Source organism: Vanacampus margaritifer, chromosome 11 (genome assembly GCF_051991255.1).
Source record: "Vanacampus margaritifer isolate UIUO_Vmar chromosome 11, RoL_Vmar_1.0, whole genome shotgun sequence".
NCBI classification, from domain to species: domain Eukaryota; kingdom Metazoa; phylum Chordata; class Actinopteri; order Syngnathiformes; family Syngnathidae; genus Vanacampus; species Vanacampus margaritifer.
In genome coordinates, this window is record NC_135442.1 from 1,773,771 (window position 1) to 1,801,765 (window position 27,995).

General features: G+C 42.3%; 2 protein-coding genes, 1 long non-coding RNA gene and 2 other non-coding genes across 8 annotated transcripts in view; 1 reads left to right on the forward strand and 4 right to left on the reverse strand.

The window, feature by feature from the left end:
• Window positions 1-107: 107 nt before the first annotated feature.
• trnas-cga (transfer RNA serine (anticodon CGA)) lies at window positions 108-189 on the reverse strand. The gene has a single exon. It is a non-coding gene; the product is annotated as a tRNA-Ser (tRNA).
• On the forward strand, window positions 184-27,928 carry LOC144060177 (uncharacterized). 4 transcript variants are annotated; one of them, XR_013295862.1, is made up of 7 exons: window positions 184-481; window positions 2,546-2,610; window positions 7,524-7,637; window positions 10,201-10,273; window positions 20,843-20,992; window positions 26,920-27,041; window positions 27,642-27,928. It is a non-coding gene; the product is annotated as an uncharacterized LOC144060177 (long non-coding RNA). The 4 variants fall into 4 exon arrangements; XR_013295860.1 differs by having other exon boundaries at window positions 7,524-7,628; XR_013295859.1 differs by lacking the exon at window positions 20,843-20,992 and having other exon boundaries at window positions 7,524-7,628; window positions 10,201-14,747.
• On the reverse strand, window positions 1,378-17,000 carry cavin2a (caveolae associated protein 2a). The gene is made up of 2 exons (XM_077579426.1): window positions 16,264-17,000; window positions 1,378-4,555 (listed from the first exon to the last, which is right to left on the reverse strand). Exons 1-2 carry the CDS (start codon window positions 16,816-16,818, stop codon window positions 3,740-3,742), a joined length of 1,371 nt encoding a protein of 456 aa, XP_077435552.1. The 5' UTR covers window positions 16,819-17,000; the 3' UTR covers window positions 1,378-3,739.
• On the reverse strand, window positions 21,798-21,879 carry trnas-aga (transfer RNA serine (anticodon AGA)). Its single transcript has one exon. It is a non-coding gene; the product is annotated as a tRNA-Ser (tRNA).
• Window positions 23,142-27,995, reverse strand: part of tmeff2a (transmembrane protein with EGF-like and two follistatin-like domains 2a) — a 100,932-nt gene continuing 96,078 nt past the window's right edge. The window contains exons 9-10 of the mRNA XM_077579427.1: window positions 24,619-24,777; window positions 23,142-23,626 (exon numbers count right to left, since the gene is read on the reverse strand). Coding sequence (XP_077435553.1) covers window positions 23,530-23,626; window positions 24,619-24,777 — 256 coding nt within the window. The 3' untranslated portion in view covers window positions 23,142-23,529. The remainder of the gene's footprint in view (window positions 23,627-24,618; window positions 24,778-27,995) is intronic.

Genomic DNA, 27,995 nt, shown 5'->3' on the forward strand with positions numbered 1-27,995 from the left:
TCCGAACCACAGGACAGTACATGTCGACACAACGTAAACGTTCGCCTGAAACGACAAAGCGTGTACATAATCAGTTACGTATTTTAATACAACATAAAAGATGAAAACGTCACGAACAGGATTCGAACCTGTGCGGGGAAACCCCATTGGATTTCGAGTCCAACGCCTTAACCTCTCGGCCACCGTGACGATACTCCAGTTCCGATGACTTTTTTATTTACAAGCTTTGGTTTTGCTGGCAAAGGGGTACATTCAAGACCTGTAAGACTCTGGCCCTCGAGGACCGAATTTAAACACCACTAACTGGAATAAACGCACAGTATTCAGTGGAAGCAGAATATCATGTTCCAACATGTACAGGAGGCGTTGTCGTGACGCGGACACAAGAGGGAGGCAAGCACCGCGAAAAAAAAAGCCACCTACCTCTTGACGACCTGGTCTCGCTGGCTGTTTAAACCGTGTTCCTGTGGCGTATATACAGGTCAGACCGGTTCTTCAGTTATTAAATCACATTCAAATGAGTTTAACAACCAGATAACAAATGTTGCTTCTGCAGGGAATACCGTCGAACTTAATTATGCCATGATGTAACATCGATTTGGGGCAAATTCCCTCGTTAAAAGTCGGCCAAACGTACGAGTCCTGGATTACTCCATATAGTTACACTAGATAATGTTTCGTGCGTCCTGTTATATGAAATGTCTACTATGTTTCATATTAATAGTTGAAGCTGGTCTGGGGGTATTATTATTATTTATTTTTTAACTTCGAGAATCCTGGAAATGATCAAACTTTGCTACCATGCTCCCGTCGCATTTGATGACGCAGGCGAAAATCTGTTATAATGTAACCTCACCCAAATGTCTAGTTTAACAGCTTCGGATTTGGTCTCATTTGGCAGAATTCCCCAGTTTGAGTGAATTAACAAAGTACAAGCCCTGAAAATGGCTGATTCAAAACAAAATGTGCGACTTCCTGTTCATTTTCGGTCATTGATTAGTGAGACTTTTTCATGCATCTTGTTATGATAGATATCATGTCCACACAATTTCATGTTGATCTTGAAACTGATATTCCTGTTTTTAGCTAATTTTATGTAACTAGTTTCTACTAAATTATACATATACATATATCTACAGGGGTGCGTTGGGTTGTGTGAACCCTAAAACGCATACACTTTCACCAGGGATACACATGCAAACTGCTAAATTAATAAGGCATGACAAACCTTAAGGGATATTAAATAGTTTTAGTTGTTCAACTTGTCAGTGCCTGTTATAGTGCTGCATTGATGATTTACGTCAGTCTGATCCCTGTTGGTGAAAAGCAACACCCTTCACTTAACCTGAAAAGAGTCCAAAGATGACAAATGAACAGTGGGTGTTTTATTTCTTTATTGACGCATACAACGCTACAGTTTGAAATATTATTCTTGTAGGTTTACAAGATGTTAGCAGAAAAGAGAGAACACACTGCTAGAGTGAGGGAAAATATCTTTGGTTGATGTGGTTTCCTGCTCGCTTAACTACTGTACAGTGATGGTAGAAAAGAAACATCACTACCTTGTTTTCAACTTTTTATAACTATTTTTAACGGAATAAGCAACATTCTTTTTCTTTTTCTTCAAACAAAGGCAATTGACAGAAAAGTTAAACCAAGGATGAGAAGCACAGAATATCTTACTTTCTGTAAGATTCAAACCACTGGACCACACCGATTGGACAGAGCAAAGTGTTACATTTTAGTTGAATCATTATTCTAAGAAGAGAAAAAAGACAAATCATGCTTAACTATAATGAAATTCATTAGAAAAAAATGATAATACAGTGTGTTGCTACACGTCTAAACTTTATTTAATCCCATATAATATCAGTTGAGCAAACAGAAATACAGGTTTAAGGAGACATACTGTGCATTTTTTCACAAATTAACACAGTTCCCAGGTGTCTTAATCAAAATTCTGACATTGTTCGGTCAAAATATATAAGGGATAAAGAATTCAGCATCCTCTCGTCACTCTCTGGTTGAAATTGCTTCGTTTTGGGTGGGTGGTTCTTTCTCATGCTTTCATTACCATGACTGCTGGGTCACGTTTCAAACCGCTTGAAACTATATATTTTTTTAAAAAGTGACCGGTAACAAATTCATTCAGGCTCCTTCCAGAGCAGCATGCGAAGCCACCACTGACTCATTTAAACGCAGCCCACAAACCTAAAAAAGCAAGGCCCAACAATTTATTGTTTTTGGGGAAATACAATTTGTCATGTTGCAGACACTTTACCAAAGATGAATACCCCCCCATCTGCAAGTAAACTTAGCCAGGTGCTATGTTAAAAGTAAAATTTACATATTTGGAAACTTGCATGGGAGCTTGAGTAAAACAATTTATTGAAAACGTTTACAAAATGTTCAATTTCAAAAAACCCAGCAGCAGAGAAGGAGAGAGAGAAAAAATGCATGTTTTACCATTGCCTTATCTCCAAAAATCACAGGAATCCATTCCTTCAGGAGTGCAATTACTCATACCAGCTTGTGCACGTTGCAGACGCTGCAGGACTGAAGTATGCTGCTGCATGTCACCGGAGGAGAGGCAGTCAGTAGAAAGATAAGGTAAAAAAAGAATGATTTAACATTTGAAACTACCCAGTAGCATGTCATCACTCAGTACATATACTTGTTTTCAATATTCTATTTTCCATGGTTAAGAAGTGTCAGTGTGTGATTACAGCATTCATCTATTGACAACCAATTAGTTGCTCTACTAGTTTATGTAACGATACTGCATAGGCACCTTGATAGGTCTTGAGACCAGTAGTGTAAAATTGGGCACATATTGCCTAGAAAACAGCATAAAGAGCCTCGAAAAGCAACCCCTGGATCCCCATTCCTGCTCTTGCATAACCTGGCAACATACCACCACCACAATAGTTTTGTTGCCAAAGATTTACTTGTTCTCAGATTGGGGGAAAAAAAGAGAGAAACCAGAACAAAGGCTGTTTTTCAGTAGAGTGACAGACGAGCCCAGCGAGAGGGAGATACCTGGACCGGTGCCTAGGAGATGTGCTGCTGTCCAAGTTGCGAGCACCAGCTGATGGCGCTCTTTTCAAGAAGCCTCACTTATTATTTCAACTTCAACGTAACCATAAAGTGGGCACATTTTGAGTCAGATTCCCATCAAAGTCAGCAAAGGTCCAATTATCGGATGTCTCTAAAGGTTATCCTGACCGATTATTGTATTCTGTGGTTGGGCCTGACAAATGTAAATGTTAATATTTACAGTCGTAAGTCAGTGTGTGTGGTCATTAACCAATTTGCGGACTCCGTGGTAGTGATGTGAAACGATATCTAATTAGGAAGTGACCTGATTCTTGGGCTGTTGGTGGACACAACGAATGAGTCACATTCACCACAACTGAAACGGCGAGACGATTCTGCAACCGTGCTGTACAGTACAAAGCGTTATGCTAGCTTCTTTTATTTCTCTTTTTACTATGTTAAATCCCCGCCTATTCTTAGTTCGCTATTCACAAATTCACCCTTTTCTTTTGATGTAACCTACATTTTTTTTGCTCTTACTGAAACTTCCCAATAGGCCACAAAAATGGTGACCAAACCCTAGCTAAAAAGGAAAGTAGTACAGTTGGTCCAAAGAAGTCTATTTGGACCTACTCTACTACTTTTTACTACAGAGAAACATTTGACTCCTAGCGGGTGAATGCAGGAAAACAAAAAGCAGTAATTAAGACATTTGCTTTACAGCAACTGTTTCTGTAGCTGCTGTCATGGACTGCTTGTCTTCATTTTTGTGGTCCTCGTCTGCTTCTCCGTCTTCCTCCTCATCTTTATCCTCACCCACGTCGTCGTCACGCTCGGGGACGGCGAGACCAGCAGAACGATTGCTGTTTATTTCGCACTGGATACTCGGTGTGTCTCCGTTGATTGCCAGCTCCGCCTTCACGCCGTCCGCGCTGGACTGACTCAGCATTTGTTGACTCTCGTGCGCAGCTTCCTCGTCCAATGCTGCACATTCCAGTGCGGCGATCTCCACGTGGGCCTCTTGCCCCGGGGCCAGGTCTTGCGAAGGAATCTCGCCATCTCTCACTTTCTTGACGTTGAACGTCATGGGAGACACCTTGAACGTGGAGCTTTTATCAGAAGGGCTCTTGGGGTGGGTCGGACTGAGGGTCTTTATGATCTTTTCACGCTTTTCCGGCGGCACAATCTTGGTGGTGATCTGCGCCATCTTCTTTTCGATACTCTGGCGCGAGAAGGCCTTCTTGATGCTGTCGACCTTCTTCAGACTGGAGCGCTTGAACTTGTCAGACCTTCGCTCAAACGAATGGGCGCTTCCTCCTGCAGCCCCGTACTCCAGCAGTTCTGCCTCTGCTCTTTCGAGGGCGAGATCCTCGTCTGAGGAAAGGCTGATCGTCTGGAGACCGTCAACGGAGCTGGCAATGGACATGTTGGGCTGTGTGGACTCTGCGTCGTACTGGCTCGGTTGTGGAGTCTTGAGCGAATCCTTGACCAACACACTGGCGGGTATCTCATTGTCTTCCTGTTGAGGAAAAAATGGAAATGGTTAGAACATGCTCAAGATTTTCAAAATATGTCTGACTGAATAGTATCCTGGTGGTTTTCTAAAAAATGATCATGTCAAAGGTTAGCAGAGCGTACTGAGTTTTGAATACGCCAATTAGAATTTGCCAACAGCGTCTGAGGTGGCAAATCCAGGCAGGTAAGAGTTTTGTTTACCTGCCAGTTGGGTAGAAGCAGCTGTGGCTAAAGCCAATCTGTGGCACGGTTTTTACTTTCTGGACCTGGATTTGCAGCCTCGGAACAACGTTAGCATCAGACATACACAAATCTGCACACTTGAGAATGCGGTGCTGCCCCGAAGATCCTTTACATTTTTCATGGCTACTCATTGTAACAAAACGGGTACAATTCTTAATCCTTTGGGTATTTTGTTTTGTTTGTTTTTTCCCATCCAAATATTTCAGCTACCCGTCCAACCCTGTGTCCGCAGATGTACAAAACTACAACAAAAACAACGCTCAAGCACTTAGACTGCGTTCAGGAAATCATATTCTCACTCAATTGATTGAAAATGGGAGTAAAACCCAAAAGTCTTGGATATGTGTTTTTTTCCTCAATTGTAGAACTTGTTGCCATGTTTGACCAATACAAATGGATGACTGCGTTATCACCTCGGTTCAAATGATCTGGAAGTAAATTGAGATCAAGATTCCTTTGGAATCATAAACCCATGGAATGTCAAATGACAAACAACTAGTATCCATAGTAACCCCCTTCAATCAGTCTCTTTTATCTCCATGTCGCTCTGTAAATCAATATAACCATGCATGCAAAACTCCTAAAACAAAAGGAAGGACAAGTAACCTTATGGCGGTCATCAAACATAAAGAAATAGTTGTTGGTGCGCGGAAGAATGACTGCCTTTCCGAGAATGCAGGGCAGCTCGCAAGACATTCTAAGAGTGCTTAAAGTGACAGGATGCCAAAGGTTCTTAAAGAAACGTTCAATGCACCTGTTATTAACCCCAACTCAAAGACCGGGTGGACCAGATGATCTGGAAGTCTCTTGCTTCAGACGTAATCTCGAGCGACTGTAAACGACCAAACTAAATTAACTGTGTAAAAAGACAACCATGAAACCCTTCAAAGTGGCTTTTTCTCTTTCAATAAATTGCTTGATTGGCATGTAAGATGACACACAAAAAATGGGTCTAGTGTGGTAAAGATCAATGATGACTGATCGATTTAAGTGAATACAACTCTGTCAACAGCTACGAAATACACATTGTTGTTTTTGTAGCAGATTTCCCCAACAGCCACGGGGACAGGCAAACTAATAAAATAAATAAATAAAAATATACATTCAGGTTAAAAGTTATGTTAATGATACATCATTTTAATGTGGTTACATATTTTATTCTTGTACTGTATTGTTGGTAGCAGGTTTGCCACGGTACGGTCTGGCACTGGAAGTTCAGCATTTTAATTGACCCTCTAAACAAATATTCATCAGTCACTCGGGATGAGATGCGACCTGACAAGGCAATGCATGCCTCTTTTGTCTCGTTGTAGTAATGAGCAGACGTCGGGCATTTTTGGAAACGCTTAGATCAAAGAGAAATGTACATCAAATTGGAATGAAACCAAACAAAGATAATTTCATGTGACAACACGTTTGTTGTTTCGCAACCACGCTTGTTATGTAATGCGCTGCAAAGATTTTTGAGCAAGATTTGTGCCGCAGACGTGTTGTTTGCATGAATAGCAAGTTAAACCAAGTAAGCAAACGCTTATATAATCTTGTACCATTCAAACCGAAGAGATCAGGGCTGGGCAGGATAGGACAGGACAGGACAGAGTTGAGTTGGACTGAAAGAACTCAGATGTTCCATTTTGACTGAATATGTTCCTATCTGGATTATGGGGAATGATGCACTTATTTTTTTATACTTTAAATGAGTCTGTAAATATTTACTGCTACAGATTATGTGTAGCGATTGTGGGATTATGGGGAATCTTTAAAACGTTTATTTCACCATAAAATGCCTATGTTAGACTCTAATAGAAACATTGTCAAGTGGGCAGTCGGGCACAAGGAAGTCATGGCACAATATTGCACTATGTAACGACAAAAGAAAACAGCAAAAGGACGCACCTGTTTACACAAGAGAAAAAAAACAACAGGAAGCCAGATTTTCAGGTTAAGAACCAACTCAGTTTCTCATATAGAAAAAGGTGAGAGTGGCGTGAAACAGGCACTCCCACACATTTCATACTTAAAAAGGGACATATGGAAATGACAGCAGGTGGTCTAAGACCAAAGTGCAGCGTTATACCAAACGACTCTCAAGTCATCAACAAAGACTTCAACTTATCTGTGGCTGTCTGACTGGCAGAGGTACTCTTGAAACTGCTGGGTCAAAAACAACCCAATCTGGGTCAAAAATTGGACCGACCTGATAACTTGGCTCAATTTGACACAACTTTCAGTGTTTTTAGTGGGCCGGTCTAAGGCGGCGGCTGACAGACTAACAGGAAAGTGGACTTTTAAATGTTTATTTGTCTGTTTTACTAAATGTGTCTGTAATCTCACACGTGATTTGGAAGCTAGGCTGTCTGAAGATCCTCAATTCTCAGTAAAACTTAATAACTACGTGGAAGCACAATTATGTCAACCCAAAAGGTAAGCAGAGCTGCAGCATGGATGTTTGGCGAATTTGTGTGTGTTTAAAACATTTTTTTTCTTTTTTCTAATGATGTTAAAACGCAACTACTTAACTTCCGCATTTGGCTTCTTCATCCTTTGTGTGTTTTCACAGAAGAATGTTAGAAACTTTGTATATTATTCAGACAAGTGGGAATTGTTTTGACAAACAATGTGCTCAGATAGCTATCCAATCAGTGAAAAGCAGAACTGACCTAAAGTGATTGAGAAAATACGCCTTATCAGCATATACTGTATGTCATGTTCATGCATCCTGTTCACAGCGCAGGAAGTCTTTTTCAAGGTCATCCCAACGTGCTCGCTGCGCATCAGTGGACAGTTGGAAGGAAAGCGGAAGAGAGGGAAAGGAAATGGAATCATCTGATACGGTACGTCCTGTAAGTCAACAGTCCAGGCAATGCAAATATTCTGCATCATGGATTCAAGAAAAAAGTGAGGAATGAAGACATTCCTTGACGGTTCCTGTTATTGTGTGTCTGCCAATCTGTTTGAGCTGTTTTCTTTCAATGCGCCTCAAAATATAGCGTCAATTCCATTCAAATCACTGAATGTAATCAAGTAGCATTGTTTGTAGTGAGCACATTTTTGATAAGGCCACCACAAATTGTCATCATGTTTACTGCATAAAGTGGCTGTTGCGCAAGAGCGTCCACAGATAACTTGATATCTGACATGTTTTATTTGAGTGGGTGGCTTTTTTTGGTGGTGGTGGGGGGGGGGGGGGTGGAAATGCGAACTGGAATGCTTTTTGTTTTCTCATTTCCTGTCTAGGATGTCATGGCTGTGTTAGCGGCATTTAGATGGGAGATTTCTCACAAAGCCCAAAGTACTGGCAGAGAGACAATGTGTCTAAACCAGCATACGAGAGGATGGAGAAGGATGCAATGGACACAGAATTTTATTTTCGGACAGCCATGCATGTCATTTGAAATTAAGAAGAGATTATTATTATTTTTTTTAAATATACGTCTCAAACCAAGGAATCTTTGTGTGCCAAAATGTCAAGCGTGTAATTGACACATTCAGGCATGGTGTCATTATGTGTTTAGTGGCTTAACATGCAAAATATGTGCAGTATGTCACCTTGGTAGTTCCCCCACAGGATGAATACTTACTTACCGCTTGTTTTTAAGAGCTAAGACCTTCTTATCTTTGAATATGCAATTTTGTTTTGTTGTCCTTGTAAAAGTGGCATATTTTCCGAAACATTTTTTTTCCGACATTGTCAACTCCAAGCTTCATTTTGGACTGTTTTTATAGCTACAGTATTGTTTCTGAATAGCACATAATATTAATGACTTATTATTAATGACTTATATCAGGATTTTTCGGCCGACCACTGATCAGCACGAGTTAGAAAAACCAATAACCGATTCGTTCAACCGCTGCCATTCGCGGGCGTTAAGGACTGGCCCGGCCTGTTAATAGCGAAAACCTGCACATAAGTGACGTCAATTGAAATACATGGAAAATTGAGAAGAAGAAAAAATGCTGATAATTAAACGTAACATCTAATGTCTTATTTTGTGGAGCCGATCAATGATGCCTTTGATTGATCAGGCAGATGATGACATTCTATCTGATCACGGATTTTTCATAAAATGCTAAATCTCATTCGATCCCGATCCAGCCGGTCACATCGGATCGGTGTAAAGTTGAACTTCTTCTGATGATTCACGATTCAGCACTCCTGTTATGTTGTGGCTCAAATTGACCCAAAAAATACACACACACACACACACACATGCACTAAACATGACACATTTGTTTAAGTAAGTTGTATTTGGTACGTTCTTAAAATATAAAGACGATTTTGAGGGATTTTTCTTTGTTTCTAAAATGTTTTCTGAATTAAACATGCCCGAGTCAAATAGACCCAGGAACATTATTGCTGTTCCTTAGAAACATATCTATCAGGAGAAGAAAACCAAAAAAAAGAAAGAAAAAAAAAGAAACGTATCTATCAGGAGGGTTCATCAACGAGCCACAACGAGTCATCAAGCACTAAATCTTCATTGAAATGGTTAGTCAATAATGACATTACCGTTTTTTGTTTTTGTTTTTTCCATTCCGGACACTTGAATGATTAAAAGAGCCTCGGGTCAAACCGTCCCAGGAAATGTTCCAATCGAACAGTCAGCATCTGACTCATTTGCTTGGAAATTGGACCGTGGAGATTTCGCTTGTGGCCCGTTTCAGACTTTGCATGGATGTTGGACTTTCTTACTGCACGTCTCAGCTTTGACTCATCAAGGTGCAAAGCAGCTCCAGGGTGAGGCTGGTGAGGTGAATGCACCTGTTGGCACCCTTGTTTGTTCAAGTGTCAATGACTGATGGAATGGTAAACATAGCAGCTATCCTTAGCGTTAGCTGTAGATGTGGTCGTATTCAAACCTCCATTCAGAAAAAACAAACAAATCGCCTATCCTTTAATTGAATTGCCCCAAGTGTCATTACAGTAATTTCACGAGCAGAGCTCAGCCAGATGGTAACATGTTTATCTTGGCCGGGGGACCCATTCTTGCTTTCCTTACCATGTGCGCAAGTGTTTGTTTTTCGATAGTGTATGTGAGAGCTCCCCCGTGTCACGTTGAAATTACGATTCGGGTGCCTTTCGCTCGCTTCTTCTCACGCATTTCTCATTACACAATGAAAGTTTGAAATTGCGTGGCGGGGGACTCATTAGTTGTAATGCAAGTCCTGTTTTGGGATGTCCCGTGAGAGTTTGCTCCGAGAGCATACAAAAGGCTTTGGTGCAGCGTCTAACCTGAAGAGGTCGCTTAAAGCAATGGTAATTATTACCCAAAAAAAAAATGGCCAGCAGGTGGCAGCAGAGTAGGAGATCAACCAGGGCCATGTTGCAACATGCTCTCTGCCCATTGTTATAAATAACGTTTTTTGAATCAATGATTCCATAAGTGCAAATGTCTGTCTTTTCAGACTTTGAGTGTCCGGTGTGGCAAAATCCTAGCCTGGATCGTCCTGGTCACAAACACCCATTGGCCTGAGTGTGGTAGGTTCAGCTTGTTACCTTCTTTTGACGTGTACGTCCTCGCTCTAGTCTAGATAGTCAAGTTTGTTGACCCAAGTTGGAGACAGAACTTCCCGCCAAAACTGATTACATTTCAAAAACACGCATAATGTGTCGTCTCCTCTTCGTATCAAATACAAGAAAGAACTTTTACTGCAATTTCATCAGTGACTTGTTTGCAGCTCGTTTTCCAGTCCGATCTTGTTGAAGCAGCTCAAAGTGAAGCGTTGAAAAAAAAACGGGTGTGGTACCCAACAATGCTGTTGGAATTACTAGTCAGCAAAGCTTCCCTGTATTTAGTACTCAGCTAAAGAGATATAAGTCCATTTGTCGCTCATCTTTCATCGTTAACGCATCTGTATTAATGACAAGCATGATCAAGTCAATTGTGTTGTATACGTTTCATTGGGCTGCAATTAAGGTTGACGCTTTAGCGAAGTCGATTCGATTATGTTACTAACATGGTTAGGTTTTATTTTTCCACCACCAAACTCTACAGCGTGCGCAGAAAACCGACTCTGATGTTCGGCGGATTGAAGCGTATAAAAACCAGAAGAATTTGGTTCCCAAATGAATAGCCTGGAGGTGATCATCTGACTGTTTCAAATACTTGTCAGCGTCAGCCCAAAAACTCAATTATACTCACTATTTAACATGAATTTGAATGTTTCTTCTGAACACAGCTACAGTACATCCAAAATATACAGAAAGTGGGTGTGCACACTTGTGCAACCACATGCTCTCACTTGCATATGTTTACTTGCCCTCTCAAACATTTCACTTGTAAAGGTTATGGGTCACATTTAGTGTGGAAGAAATGTGTGCGTTTGTGTGTGCGTGTAGTCTCCATCACCAGCAAACAAAAAATGAAGAGCGGCAGCAATTAAGGCCCTCATTAGTCCTCGTTATGCAAGCCAATGCATTAAAGCAGCAAGAGAGCATTGTCATTTTTTCCCCGCAGTCGGTCAACACCGCACCGGTGGCGGTTTGCACATAACAGGGCCCTCTGTCTTTCCACTTCAGCGGACACGTACAGCCCGACGAGTGTTCTCGATCCATTTTGCAGAGCGGCAGAGGGCGGGCCCCCTCGGGCAGAAAGGCGGCGAGGGCAATTTCATCCTTTGGTGTGCGGCCGGCCGGGGGGGCGTTTTCAAAGTTGCCGTAGCGTGTGGCTTGTGATTGCGTGTTGCTTCAGGACCCCTCAACCAAAAACGTACTTGTCACACGGATTGAAGGTTTAAGGAGGGAGTGGTTCTGTGCCATGCGAATACCGAGTGGGCGTGGCCAGTTGCAGGCAAAGTGACGTGACTCCTCCTCCATTTTTGCTGTGTGCAGTCAGTCAGTACGTTTACATGAAGTCACTAACCCTTTCAAAAGGCCAAGTACACGTGCAAAAACCTTAATACGCTCTTTTTCGGGTTTTCAAAAATCTGAATAAGACGCCTGAGGTATACCTTTTCTAACCCGAATATAAATATAAACGTGATCAGGGTCCTTTTGAACGGATCATTGGTTTGTGTTCCATTTGCAAGGAATCTTGCTCTGAACTACTCGGATGTTCTGCGGCCATCTTATGTCGTTGCCTCTACCTAAGCGAGCCTAACTTGAATACTTTGATTTATTTGCGGCGTTTTCACATTATTTTCTGTCTTTACAGTGCATATAAATAAAGTACACGCATATATTCGTGTGTATAAGTCCGTGTGTCTGGAATGCAACCCTTTGGATATCAGGATATTTAGACGCATGTAAATGCCGGATGATGCTGAATGTTTCACAAACCGAAATTTTGACCTTTACTTGAATATTGACTGCATGTAAATGTGGTTAGTGAGCTCTGCAACTTTTCCCTTTGTTGAAAAAGTCGGCTCGAAGGGTCGTTCAACTCATTTGTTCCCAAAAACGTGTAAATATGTTCTATTTTAAATGTTTCACGTGTCCCAAAGACGTATTTATGCGTTAAAAAAAAAAAAAAAAAAAAAAGTTAAAAAAATATATATATTATGCTAGAGCATACAGAAAGCTTTTTAATGCAGCCTCTCAACTGCAATTGGACTTCCGTAGGCCGTACATTTGACACCGCTCATCCAATGCACTATTTCAAAGTCAGGTGTTCCTTCTGGAGATGTGGCCCGAAAACAAATTGCAAACTAAAAACGACAGTAATAAAAGCTGAGCAGCAGACTGGAGGGCAAAAAAGGGATGTAAAAACGACACCGCCTCCCCACACCCGCCCACTCCCACTTCCCAGCTTAAATCTTCACCCTAAGGCGTGCCAAGTCTCATTTACAACTCTGTAACTGCATACGCCTGACCCAAAACATCAGGATAATAGTGATTGGGTAACACGCACAATTGCACGCTCACACATGTCACCAAGCGCGCCCACACACGCACACCTGGCCTACGAAACACACCCTTTTTAGGAAATATACCATAACTGTCGATTAGCAGTATGGCGCTAATTGCTAAGACAAAGTCGAGGTTTCCTAAGCATGAATCTATTTTTCATGCGAGGCACGGGAGGGCCAATGTCAGGACAGCTTTTTCATGTTGAGGAAAAAAAAACTTAGGTATTGGTATGGTATCGGCATCGGGGGCCAAAAAACTGTATCGGAACAACACTATCGGAAAATATACAGCCCAATCTGTTCAATAGTTTAATTTGCGGAATCATTTTTGAGTAATAATAAAATTACAAGATGCATCTACATTTCAGGTTTATTCATTGTATTTAGCAATTGGTTAATCATTATCATCATATCAATATAAATTACATCACGTTTGACAAAGTGGTTTATTTATTTGATTAACTGAGTACTATTTTGAAAAGTATTACTGTACATTTGAACAATATTAATAAATATTCATTACATAATCATGACAAAATGAATAAAAATTTGATTATAACACTGAACTACGTTGACATATTCATTTTATTTGACCTCATATACGAACGCCCTGACCCGTGCCTCCGTTTTTCAGTACGAAAAAGTTTTCCCGCCCCTGCTACACAATAACCGAGTCATAAATTGAAAGGCAGCAAACATGAGTCAGTGAAAAGCAGCAGTCGCTCCCTTTCTCAATTCAATCCAATTGATCCTTGGCCGCCAGCAAACAAAAGAAACTGCCGCCTCGCGCCCTTGGCACCTGCTGCACCTGAACAACAGAGCCTTGGTACCTGGGAAACCAGATAACCAAGATGGTTGCGAGCTCTCAGCGGCTCCGGCTGTGTCAACAATATCAACCACGCTCGCATCCCGCTTCCCTTCCTGGGCACGCACTTGTGTGCACTTGCTCAAACCGCACACATTTATGCATGGGAAGAAAAATGGGAGCTCATTCAGGTATTTTCAAGTCCACACCATATGTTGGGTTGAGTGCAAGTTTATCGGTCAGAAACCTTGTAGGACGCAAGAATTTTTCATTTGAAAAAGTTCCCAGGGGTCTTCCAAAAAAAATGTTCTCTGGCATTATTGAATGAAATACACGAAGGATAAAAACAACACAACTCTTAACATCCACTTGTCACATCGTGGTTGAAATGGCTCAATCTCATTTAAAATGTCGGGTATGTTACCATGACAACCGGGGGTGCAGCCAAGGCACTGTATTTTCCCACCCAATTAAAAAAGAAAACGAAAGCGACGAAACTAATTTAATATTTTTTTCATCCAAAAGGAACTTGCATAATTATCGTTTCAAAGAATTTTATTTGTCTTAATAATTTTTACGTTGAATCATTTTCTTTTTTGTACCAAAAAATAAATGATTTCAAGATTTCAATTATTACCGAAATAATTGTGATGAATATTTTCTTCATAACCGAGCACCCTTAAATTGTAGTATCAAGAATTGAATTGTATTCACCGAATTACACTTGCTTTGCTCGTGTCGTGGGTGTGTTGTCGTGCATGTGGCGCATGCGGCAGACACGTGGACAAACGCAAATAGCGTCCTGGCCTTCGCATCGACAACTAGTTGAACATTCAAGTATGTGCTGAGTCAGAAGCCGCCAACACCGTCATGAAAGCGCTTTCGGATAGCAGCTTGAACTTGGCAAATCTTCAGCCGGCCTAGCCAACAAGTCATGGGTGGAAAATCATGTAAATGAAGAGACTCGACTAGTTGTATACAGGTCCATAAATTTTTTTTAAAAAAATACTCGTTTTTATCAAGATATTGCACAAGGACATTTTTTTCTTTCCCGTTGCCCATTTTTGGAACAGTCAAAGTGGAGCTCGTTTGTCTCATTCGGCAGCCATCTCCAGTTACCCCGAACGGCGGTTGAAATGGCAAAGCTGCCTGAAAGCCAACCGTCTGAATAGCTGCGGGGGGTGAAAGCGGATCCGCTCGGAGCCCGAGAGCTCCCGTCTATTATCCCGCGACACTCCATTCCCAGACACACCTTTTTTTCTTACCCTCCGCTCACATGGAAGACGGCGGGAAGATACAGGTGAGCTCACATGCTAAGCAGATGCTAACATGCGGTTGAGAGCCACACAAATGTGAGGTTATGGACAATTTACGATTAAAATCAAAGTCATAAACACCCCAAAAAATATTTTTCAAAGTTTAGATACATTCAAAAAGAAATCTTGTGCAGACAATAATAATGTATACTGATTTTAAATCAGTTGTAACGAGTGTATTTATTTATACACACCTCGATTTCACAATTTAGCTCATTTTCAAATCGTTGAATTATAAAATGACGAGTTCATCCAAATGATTCCATTTCTTGCCCAGCCCTAATATTGTTTTGGAGTTGTGCTTAAGTTACTCACATGTTTTGGTTATTTGTGGCAGGGCTCGGTCCAAATCCCTCACAAATGTTTACAACAAGCATACGCTGTAAATATTGTTTTAGTGGTCGGTGTGTTTGAGACGACTGTCGCGCTCATTAGCCAGTTCAGCTCGACGGGTTCCTGCTCAACAAGTTCGGAAGGACATTAAATGTTGCTCGGGTGCAATTTGTTTCGCGCCGGTGCCAAGTTGGACTGGAAGACAAAAACACCTGCACTCCACTGCAGTCAAATTTCGATGCAAAGAGGCGCAACCGCGTGTCAAGTGTCGTATCTGTGCAAAGCTTTGCAGTCCACTGATTCACAACCCGCTATGGAGAAATACATTTTTGGGACCATGGTAATATTTTAAATAGAATGTATTTATACGTTTTTGGAAGCAAATGAGTTAATTAGACCAGTAATTACACTTTGAAATATTTTCAACATTCCGTTTTGTTTTGTTTTGCACAATTTTAAGAACTTTTTTGAGGGGGGTTGGAACAGATTAAATTAATTTCAATCATTAATTTCAAACTATTTGAATGGGAAAAACTGATTTGACAATGTATGACACCCCCCCAAAAAAAGAAGTTGATTAATTGCCTGTAGATGCTACAAAATTGCACCAAAGCACTACTTTTATATTATACAGTGTTTTGGACTGTGCTACTCCTGTTCCTCAGCAACAAAATGGCATCAAAGCTCTACTTTTATATTAGGCAGTGCGTTCGCCTGTCTAGAAGTCGTACTTTAACATAGTTGTTTTTAGTTGCAATGAGGTGGCACCAAAGCACTACTTTTATATGAGACAGCACTTTGGTCTGGCTCAGGCCTGGGCTGGCACAAAAACATCTGGCATTTTGACTTGGGCCCGGCCCGATCTTGCCTAACATGTGGTTCTGCCACGGATGTTTGTTGATCATGTTTCAGTTTGCTATCTACATTGAAAATGTATGACCGGACTGGGCCAGTCTCTTAGGGTAAAATGTAGGAAAGTAATACTTAAAAACCACTGCATCAGCCCACCAGGCGCCTGCCCTGTATGCCAGATAGCCAGTCCAGCCCTGGTCCGGTTAAGAGAAGCTCCACCTCTTACTTGAACATAGTTTTTTTTTTATTAGCGCTACCAAAGTGGCGCCAAAGCCCGCCTTTTCTATCAGACCTGGCCTTGCCTTAGACGCTCACCTGGAAGATGAGGACCTTGAAGTGGTTCCTCTTGAGCAGGTGGCTGTGGTTGGCCTCCAGCTTCTTCACCTGCCCGGCCTGCTTGTCCAAGCGCTCGCGCACCTCCTTCAGGTGGCCGCTGACTTTGCGCGAGCGCTCCAGCAGCTTGCACACGCTGTTGGAGGTGCCCGCGTGCGTCTTGGTCAGGCGGCTGACGTCGCCCTGCACCAGCCGCACGGCGCCCTCCAGGTCGGCCTGCTTCTGCTCCATGCGCCGCTGGTTGTCCTGCACCGCCTCCATCATGTTGACCAGCTTGTCCAGCAGCGCCACCACGGTGATGGCGCTCACCTGGCCGCGGTCCACCGGGCTGCCCGGGGCGGCGCCGGCCGAGGTGGGGCTGGTGGGACTCTTCAAACCCAGCCGGGCCAGGGTGCCGGTCCCGGTCGGGGACGACGGGGCGGACGACGGGCTGAAGCTCGGGATGAGGAGCTCGGGGTTCTCGGGTTCGGGCTCCTGGACGGTGTGGGTGCTGCCCGTCACGCTGCTGGTCTCGGGGTGGGGGGGCTCTGCTTCCATGCCTGCGCAGGTGCTTTGCTCGGTGGACAGACAGACAGACGGACGTGAGGAGCTCCTTGAGTGAACTTTTTGCCAGTGGCTTGGCTCGGCAGTCGGCACCCACGCCCCACTCGGTCTCGCTCGGTCTCGCTCGCTCTCTCTCTTTCCGCACGCACAAGCACAAACATGCTGTGAACTTTCAAAACACCTCCCCCGCGAGCCAAAGGGAGGGGCTTGGTCACCATGGCAACCTGCAGGCCTTGCCCTGCCGACAGAAGGCAATCGTGTTGCGTGTCCTTCCTGGTCCTGTTGATCATGTAAGACCAACCACTCCAGTTTAGCATTTGTGTGCTAATTAGGTTGCCAAATTGCTTTGTTTTCTCTTCCTTGTTTTAATTCTAAAGTCAAGCACATCTACACATTGAATCATTTTGGAAGCTTTCCCCCGGACTGGAAATCTTCAAAGTGGAAATTGAAGTCTGGAAGTCGCAGAATTTTCATTTCCCTAAATTTGGCCTTGAAGCAGTTCCGACTTGTCAACGTGAACTTTGCAAGGCATGTCTATTATGATGAGACCCAACATTTTCATTCCAAGATTTTACAAGCTTTGTGGAAGTAGAACGTAGAGTAAATTTTACTCGAAATAGTCGATTTTATTCTACAGAGTCAAATTTACATTTGAAAGAGAGTAAAATATAATAAGTATTTTTTGTGTGTATGAGAGAATTTGCCTATCCCATGAAAAAAAAACTATTAAGCATTTTTCACTCAAAAAAACTAATTAAGTCAAATGTGCAAGGAGAGATTTTGACTAAATTTGACTAGTTTATTTAAAAAAAAAAAAAAAAAAAATGTACACAAGGGATGAGGAACAAACTCACAACCTTCAGCTTGGGAGACTGCCACTCTACCACCTGAGCTAAGCCACTCCCATGTTTGATTTGGTCCAAAAGGAGACCAAAAACATTGGCGTTAACGAAGAGTCCAGCTGACACCAGCAATATACAAACACACTGCATGGCTCGGAGACTAAGTTGAAGTTGTGGGTTTGTTCCTTGAGGGACTTTTGTTTTTTACTTTCTTTACCTTAATTTTACTCTGTTTACTGTGTAAAACAATGTGATTAATCTCGGAGACTTGTTTGATTCATTAGCTAATAAATTTTTATCATAATAATCACAAATAATTTTAATCTAATATACATATTAGTGCATAACTACCATCGCTTTAAGCAACCTCTTCAGGTCAGAGGCTGCATCAAAGCCTTCTGTATGCTCTAGCATAAAAAAAAACATAAAACATGTCTAAATAAGTTTTTGTGACCATGGCAATATTTAAAATAAAACTTATTTATACATTTTTGGGAGCTGGTATCGGCATCGGTACTTGCTCCTCTCTAATTGTAAAATCAAGTTTTTGAGGAAATCAATGAAGACTTTGTTTCCCTGCCCCCCCAAGTGCTGGATAAATGCTGTCTTATTTTCTTGCTGCACTTCACTTGCCTTTGTGCTTCTGTTGATGTTCCAAAGTGTGTGTCCTGTGCCCCCCTCCCTTCCCCCCTCTCCTCGTTGTGAGAGCTGTGTGTCAGTCACGGGGCACTCTGACATGGAAATGTGGAAATCCCTGTCCCAACAATGAGCTCATCTGTGGCCAGACAGGCTATCCTGGCCTTTTTGTCACCGGCACTGCAAAGGTTTCACACAATTGCTGTTTTTTTCCAAGCAATAGCACAATGGACATACTGATACATCAGGGCAAAAGGAAAAACCTGAACTATAACACCAAAAGAGAAGACGTTTTAGGTAGACAAACTGTATTTGAAACTAGTGCTGACACTATCCAATATTTTTAGAAACGATTAATCGACTAATCGGATTCATTTTAATTTTGCATTGAGAATCCGCCACCGAAACAGCCTGAGATTACATCATCCAAGCAGGAGAGGGGGGGGGGGGGGCGAAGCAGAGGAAAAACAGGCTATAGATGAGTGTTTTCGACAGTGTAAAAATGGTGGATTTTTACCTGGCCTGGCCGCCAATCATGAGTATATACAGTTTTGAAAATACTGTACTAGGGTCGGTTCTTTTGCGTTTGTGTAACACATCTGTCACAGATTTTCCAAGCCTCATCTGCAGCTTGCTCTTTGCCTGACCTTCATCTTGAATTCTTCTCTCGTTAAGATCACTTTTCAAAACATAAAAGTGTGACCTCTTGACATTTTTCCCACCATTGCTCACTTGGGACGGAGGGTGGCCGTGATGCTCCCATCCTGTCATTCTTCCCACTGTCCCCCCCCTTTCCTCTCTTTCCTCCCTTTCCTCCATGTTCTTCCCACCCGCTCCAGTATGATCACGTTTCCGAACGTTTACTATGCTGTATATGTATGTATATGATGAAATCATTTTATGAAAGATTTCCCATGGACTCAAAGGTTACTTGACGATTATTCTCCCTGAGTGTGTGTCGTGTGCCCTCTAGAGGCAAAGAGATGAAAGTGCAAAGCCTTATTCTGATATTGCAGAGATGGACTGTAATAAATTGTAATTCAATTGACTTAAAATTAAAGCAGACACTATACCTAACCCTCAAGAGCCTTTAAATAAACTAACACACCTGTCACCACTTAATTCTCTCAAATCATCTTTAATATTATTTTGTTTGACTGGATGGACATAAATTGCAATTTGCAACACCTTATTAAAAGTATCACTTGAACAATTTTTTTTTTTAAGAACATGCTACCTATGTGGTCCTTGGAGACAACCTAGTGCCATCGGGAACCATAAATTGGGTTTCCATCCACCCATTTTTATTTGAACTTTCAAGAAATGCAAAAATAACACTGAATGGAAACGCCAGAAATTCGAAAAGGGCCCCAAATTCCCCCCCCCCCAAAAAAATAAATAAAACGTTTTTACGCAATTGTAAATAACCGCTGGCGAGACCGGATACACGTCGCAGGTTTTGACCGGATATTACGTCACGTACGTTTGTAGTCGCAAAGCAATGTTGGACGAGAAAGTAAGGTACGTTTGGGGAGACGGCGAAACAGAAATCTCTTTGGAACTAATTAAAGAAGCGAGTATTAATGAATGCTATTTTAATTGGAAAACAACAAAGAAACGATACGGTTTATCAAGAATTACAAAAGCAAACTCATAGGACGTCATCGCACGGCGCAGTTGCTTCCTGGTGTTATTTAAATTACTGGTGGATCACATCATGGTGTATAGCGCCACCTACAGCGGCGGAGTCCCCTCTCAATAGTCCTTAAAGAAGAACAGAAGGAAACGGGCGTAAGTCGCCTGTCCGTTTTGCGCATTTTCAGTCAATTCGCTTAAAAAAATGGAAACAATTGGCTGGAAACATATTAGACAGACATGCTAACCACGGCCCTTGTTTGATTTGTTGAACCGGCTCAAGCCGGATGTCTCCTCTCCGCCGCGTGCAGCGTGCAGGGAGGACGCCAACTTTTCCTCGCTAAATCAAAAGCTCCTGTGTGGGGTAAAACGGACGACCGGAAGCAAAAGCTGACGGCGACCAATCTCCAAATGACCTCTTCACAACACAGCGTGCGTCAGACTCGGGACAAATGTTCACTTAAAGGTGGCCTTGCCAAGCTCGCCTCGTATCAATCATATAAAGCTTATAGAGCACTTTGCGACGAGGAAAGCTTTGTTGTTCATTGCTGTGTTATTTGTTGCTTTGCCACGACGCGCTCGCTCTCTGCAAGTGCCAAAGCATCAATTCTACAACTAAAAGGGGCCAATCTTTTCCCGCTAATGAATGGCTCACACTTTGTTGATGGCAAAATCAATATGTGGCCTCTACTGGCCATTCATTCTTCACGATAGTTTTCAAGGTATGGAGTACCAATAAATAAAATGAAATAAGACGCATAGACCTATTTCCAAGAATCTTTATACTTTAACATTTCTGGAGAACGTGTTGCACATGCAGTTGAAATCAGAGTCAAATTCAGCCCTGTTGATTTTTTTTTTTTTAATGACATCCTCCTGGCTAATGAGACTATGGTGTTCCACAGGGTTCAATTGTAGGGCCTTTGCTGTTTTCATTGTATCTGCTGTCCTTGGGTTTCATCGTAAGAAAACACGGTATTTCCTTCCACGGCTATGCAGATGCCGGATGACTGTCGGATTGATGTCCTGCTGAGCAAAAAAAGAAAAAAGACACGGTATGTTTACGTAATAATAAAAAATATATATATATATATTATTTCTCATTTTAAAACATGATTACCAGTAATGTAGATGGACAAGTATATGAAATAAACCACAACATTAGCGGACAGTGTTCATGAATGTGTCACGTGTCTTGGCGTGTGCGTGTTAGAACTGAAGAGGTCGCAGCAGCACCCATTATCAGTAACACGCACGCACATTCCTGGAGGTCAGATGAGAGTAGATCGGCACACATTCCTGGATGCTTTCCTTCCTAAATTCCTCCCTGGCCTCGGGCACTTTGCATTTAAGATCAAATGTGGGAAACGTATGAGGACCACACATACACAACAACAACATGCAGCCGATATCTAACACATTTGGCCGTTAAAACAGGAGAATATGTTTAATTCACTGCTTGTAAAAGTAAAAGTAGTCCACAGTTGTTGTTTAATGACTTTTTCCTTCGCGAGTTTCTTCCGGGGACGTGCAGATTGATTGGTGTCAAATAAGACAGCGGCTCACGATGTGATTGGCCCAAGCGGGTAAGAAGTCATGCGCTGATTTGAGCTTTGCGCTCACGTTTGATTTAGTCACGCGCCGATTGGCCCGTTTGTGTTTACTTTGGCGCGAACAGCAGAGTGCAGCAGGCTCACACCGGAGGGAGCGGGTTCGAGCCCAGCTCGCCCCAACAACAACAAAAAAAAAGGGTTTCGAGTTTAGCGTTAAAAAGGTTTATTTTAACAATCACTAGTTTATAAGTCTAGTGAACAATTAACAAATTAACAATTTTAAATAAAGTTCTAGTAATAAAAGGAACGTTGTCGGCAGGATTCGAACCTGCGCGGGGAGACCCCAATGGATTTCTAGTCCATCGCCTTAACCACTCGGCCACGACAACTGTTGTCAACGGTGTGTAAAATGAGCACTTTATAGTATTGTGCACTTCTCAACAGACCGCGTCCCATATTGCACGTGAACATTTCTTAAAGGGACGTGGGATAAAATTTACAATAGATCTTGTCTTCTTTTTGCATCTGTGGCTTGAATTCATGCATTGGCTCTTGTGTTCTATTTGGTTTTTGTTCTGAAACTCACCTCCCCCTGAAAAACTTAGTAGTGATTTAATGTATTTTATATGACTAAATGTCACACATCTTAAAGCCACGGTGTGTATTTTTTTTTAACCACAATCTAGTGGTTAATTAATCATTCAATAAAAAAACACACTATAATATGCAAAAAAGAATGTTCCATCACATCGACATACATTTTTCAAAATATAATCGTAGGTCTAGTAATCACTAATTATATTACATGGCTGGAGTTTCACCTTAGAAGAGGCTGACATGTTTCGCCGCCATCTTCCTGCTACAGATGCTCAAAGGACAACTTTGCCAATGTAGTTAGCCCGGGTGACGCTTGCATCGGGTGTCGGACTCAAAGAGTCAACCGCCGCTTACTAGGGATGTAAACGCAAACTACGACTTGGTGGTAGGCTTGCGGTGTGTGTGTGTGTGATCTCTCTGAGCCGCTGTGACGTAAGTGCTTCTCGGCTGCATTCTATGCTATAGCGACATCTAGTGGTTACTTGTTACACAATGTGCCTTTAATGCTCCCCATTTTATGGCCGTAACCTTTTTTTTTTTTTTTAATTAACCTGTCAGCGTCATCGATGGAAGTCGGCAAGCATTGTACATGGGTAGGGGGCGTGGCTATATTTGAATTCTGAGGAGGCCTTTTATAGCTAGTTACTGATTTGGAAATGGGATGCAAATGAAATCATATGATGAAATCATATCGACATAGGTGCAAAATGTGTACGTGTAACTTCTGACAACATGAAAGTAAAGAGCCACAGTTTTACGTTTTGTGATATAAATTATTTATTTACATTTACAGAAAAAAATGACCCCATCAAGACAACGTAGTAATAACTCATGGAAACGGAACCCAAGATACAGTAGCTGAAGTCATTGTCACAACCAAAGAAGAGAGCTCTAGAATAACATCGTGACCTCTCAAGGGTCTCCTATAACACAAGGTGCAAGGCATCACGTGTATAGCCACCCCCCCCCCCCCCACCCCAACGGGAATAAAGAAAAACCTCAATTAAAGCCCCCTTACCCTGCTTTGCACTACCCCCCCCCCCAATTTGCTTTGCCCCCTCGCCTACAAATGACAGACACCGCTAACCCGTATCTACCAAAACTCACACATCTAATTTACACTCACACGTACATACTCACATTCAGGATTCTCAACCCCCCCCACTTGCCATTCCCCCTCCCCAAGTTCTCATGATGCTCTCTGGCAAGACTTTTAAAGTGACGCTGACAACATTCCCCGTGTGTGAGTCTCGCCGTCGACTTAGCGCGCCAGCTCGGTCTTTGCTCGCACCCCCTCGTCCTCCGTGGGCATTCCTGGAAGTTCGTAGCGGCCGCGAGGGGGAAGCAGGTCCTACATTTTTGGGGGGCTGCTCTACAAAGTGTGGGGCACATTTAACAAGACACGCCTTCCGTAGAGCGGACGGCCATTGCGTCCGACGGGCTCAGATAAGTCGAGTGGAGGCGCGCATGGTGTTCTCGGAGCTGAAGTGGACATTGTTTTGCTTCTGCCGGTTGATCCTGTTGGAGCGAGGGCACTTTCTGTGTGGGGAAAGAATAGAAAAAGGATATGAGGGTTGGATGTTGGATATATATATATATATATATATATATATATATATATATATATATATATATATTAGGGGTGTGAATTGCCTAGTACCTGGCAATTCGATATAGGTCAAGATTCGATTCGATACCAATTAATCCCGATACGAATCTATAAATTGATTATTGCGATTTTTAAATTTAGAAAATACTAATCAGTAAACTTGCACATGTACACTGTAAGATTTGTATGAAAATGTATTCATTTATCTGAAAATTCAGGTTGCAGTCTGTTTCATGTTTGAACAGCACTGAAATAAAATATTAAGGCGGCTTAATGTTCCATTAATATAACATTTTTCTATGCTTAATGTGTAAATCCTAACCCTAAATAAGACGTTTTGTTGAATATTCCTATAAAAAATGTACGTTTAAAAATTGATTTGGCCGCATATTGAATCGATTCGAGAATTGCGCAATGTAATATTGCGATATATTGCCGAATTGATTTTTTCTAACACCCCTAATAAATATATAAATATTTATAGATCAAAAAAAAAAATTTTTTTTTTAAATGAGATTCTGAATTTGTTCCCTTAAACAAGTGCAGGCACTTTAAAAAGGACAAGTGTCTCTCCTTTGCAGTGTATTGAAAGTCAGTGGGCAAGCAGGCTCGTTATGATGATGTTCTCGCTGTACTCACTGTTATTTTTTGGGGTGATATATTTCCCCTCTTTACTGCTTTCACCCTGCCACCCCCCTGACACTTCACAAGTGCTCATCTTATTTGGCGCACTTGTTACGAGGTGCAATAAATTGTCAGGCGGCAGCAGAATGCTGGGGATCAGATGTGGATGCGCTGCATCTGCGCTCCCAACATAAACAAGGTGACCTTTCAGAGCGGCGACGTCCCCGGCGCGACCGGAGTCCCCCGCCTCTGCTCATTTAAAAGGCTGCGTGCGTCCTGTGCGAGCGAGCGAGCGCACCTTGTAATGCAGAGCACCACCACGCAGATGATGACCACCTGCAGGGCTCCGATGATGGAGGCGATGAGAACGTAGTGCAGCTTGCCAGAGCCCGGGACCACGTAGAGCACGTTGTACTCTTTGGTGTCGCACTGGGGTCCGCTGAAACCTGAGTGGCAGCTGCCACGCAAAGGCGAGAGAACACACACACGGCCCTCGTTTAGTGCCTCACAAGAAAAGAAAAATCGACAACATCACGTTCCAACGGGATCAATGTCATGCTTTAACGTGATGAGTTTCACGTTAAAATGTGGTCAATTACCACATTATAATGTGACATTTATCATGTTAAAACCTGAAACTTATCAATGTTAAAAGATACAAGTGATCATTTTAAAATGTGAAATATGTCTCATTTATTTGAATCGTTTTGAGCTGGCCTTGTTTGCGTTCCGCGACAAGGACGAGCAAACACATATCACAAAGAAGCAGAAAAAAAAACATTCATATTTCTCTGCTGGTTTGGTCCCTCTGCTCATTCTAATTCCTTATTCTGAGGAATATAATCAATGTAAGACAAGGAATGAGCGCGCATAATCGTGCCGGTCAACTGTTTGAGCGAGAGCGACAGCCGCCATTGAACTGTAGATCAAAACGTAGGCTGAAGGTCACTACGGTCGGGACTAGCATTAACGTTCATGGGTATATATTTGCGGGTGAGGGAAATAATTGACGGTTCGATGCAGATGTAAACGAAATTGAGGCTAGCACAATTCATACATTACAGTAATCCATCGTAAGATATCGTCATTTTTCCCAATGACAAGCATTTTGTACCATCTATTGGATCTGTGAAATTGCTTGCTAGTTTTTTGTGTGTTTTGTTGTAAATCTGGTCGACATGACGCCACTGGGTATGCACAAGACTTATGGGAAGAAATGCTAAGTTTTGAGCATTTAGCCTACTAGCAACGTTCAAACGTAGTATTTGCAAATACGTTTCCAAAAAAAAATGACAGTCCCACGCTTGGTTATGATTGAGAAATGTCATGTAAATCACTTTCTCATCATGTCTTGGCAGCTTCTTCCGAGCACAATAAATACATGAAATCATTTGCGCTGTTATTTGTCACTGTTTTTCATCTGGATATTTGAGGCCTGGAAGTGTTTCTCATTCAATTATTTACTGTAATTGTGATGTTAATTCAACTACGTGTGTTCCAAATGAGGTAAGAATTTGGATTATGTTGATGAATTAGGGATGAAAACAAAGACTGACATCTACTGAAGTTTGAAAACGGACATGATTTCTGATTCTTGTCAGCTCGCTTTTGTAGCTCCTCGTTTAACACGTGACATGTTGCGCAACCCGACAGCGGCTCCTCTAGAAAATATGAAGAAAGGCGACCATCTTGTGTCTCAGTTCTCAGTCCTCAGATAGCATCAGATACGGCAAGACAGACTGACAGCCCGACAGACAAGAGAGGCGAGTCTGGATGATCTCTATCCTCAGAGAGGAGCTTAATGGCCCACCTTTTATCGTTCTGCCTGTCTGCCTCTCTCTGCCAGGCAATCTCGTCTTGCACGAGCCGCCTTCTCGCTGTCTCGGGGGAGATTGTTACCAGCAAACAGCGGCCTATCCTTGTTTGCTACAAAATGCACGCGGTCACAGTTCAGCCTCCATCTCAGAGTCAGGCCAGCATTTCAACCTCGCCGTCTTTTGGGGGAGGTCTTCGCATTTGGATACAAGCTGTTATTCAGGCGGCCAGTAGGGGGCAGCAAAGATCTTTGAACATCCAGCCCTGCCAACAGCAACAGCAAAAAGCCAATCGAGACCAGCAAGGAAGAAAAAAAGGGAGCGAGATAGCAGTTGAGAGAGATACCCAGACCCTCTGGCGGCTGCGCTATCAGGCTGTAAATGATGGAAGTCTTAGCCGTACAATTACACATTCCCTCTGTGTGCTCCTTGTTGTGCTGGCGCATTCGTTCCTCATTGTGCTTTTATGCAAACGCGACGTCTCTGCTGTCTGCATTCAAGTGAATTTTGTGGAGGCCAGAGAGAGAATAATGTGCACGCAGACTCATTAGTGCCTGTGTCACTGTTGGTGCCAAGAATGGATTTTGTCTTTATGCACTAATGAGGACCAAACACTACAAACTGCACTCAAAAGATGACATTTTAATAAAGGTCATTTTATCATATCATATAAGAATTGTACTTATTACCTGCTTGTATCGAATGATTCTCATTCTCATTTCTGAAAATGGGTATGGACAAATAATTTTATTGAAATGCGATGCCACAATTTGTCATATTTTCAGAATCCCAACCCCTACAGAGACTTTCTCCGCCCATGACTTGCAAGCTAGCCTGGGCAAAGATCCGCCGCTTTCAAGCTACGGCCCGGCTACACTGCAGGAAACACTCATAACAAAGCCAAAAGGTAAGCAGACCTGCAGTGTATTTTTTAACTCTTTGACTGCCAAAAACGTTAAATAACGTTTAGTAAAATCCTATGGAGGAGTGCCAAAGACGTTAAAATACGTTTTTTTTTAAAACAGAGGTGAAACTAACCATTTTCTATTGTTGATTACTGAAAAACGGAATAAGGTAGAAACAAACTTTTTGTTCTGATGAAAGATGAGAGTCCAATCTTTCATTTGGTAGTATGTGTGTTTCCATAGTCCAAAAACATAATTTTCTATGGACCTTGAAAGATCAGTCAAAAATGCTTAAATCGGCTGGCACCCACGGCATCCCTTTTCTGAAAACGTCTGGCAGTCAAAGAGGTATGCACATATTAGCGCTAACTTGAGAAATGAGTTGGATGTGACCCCCACTTGTATCTCATGGTAAGTGTTTGCGGGGCGGGGCTTATAGTCACTGATTTACATGAGATAGGACCGCCCCCTCAAAACATGCTCATTTCAGCCGAACAAGAAATGGGGCATTTCAACTTTTTAGTAAAAAATTGTGGGGGGAAAAAAAATCCATAATCTGTCTCCTTGAGGATATTTTGTCTTTTTCCCATCTCCCTTTGCAGCTCAACAGAAAGTGGATCTAGGAATGGAGTGGCACCGCATTCTCCTCGGGCGACAAACAAAACCTCGCAGGTAAGTCAAACTTGCTTGCAAGAGAAAACAAAAGCCAAGCGCAAGAATAGCCAACATCCAACATCCAAGCTGAATCATCCAAGTGAAAGTGTGTCCGCCGGCGCCAGCATGATTTGCCGGTGCATTATGTGTGTGCGCGTGAGGCTCTTTTGCTCCACGAATGGATTTCCCCAAGAAAGAAAAGAAGGCACCCGAGGAAGTCTTCTTACAATTCCAAATCCGGTTGTTTCGTGTTTTTATTTTGGGCAACGGCTGAGGCAAAACAAGCAAAGGCATGAAAACGT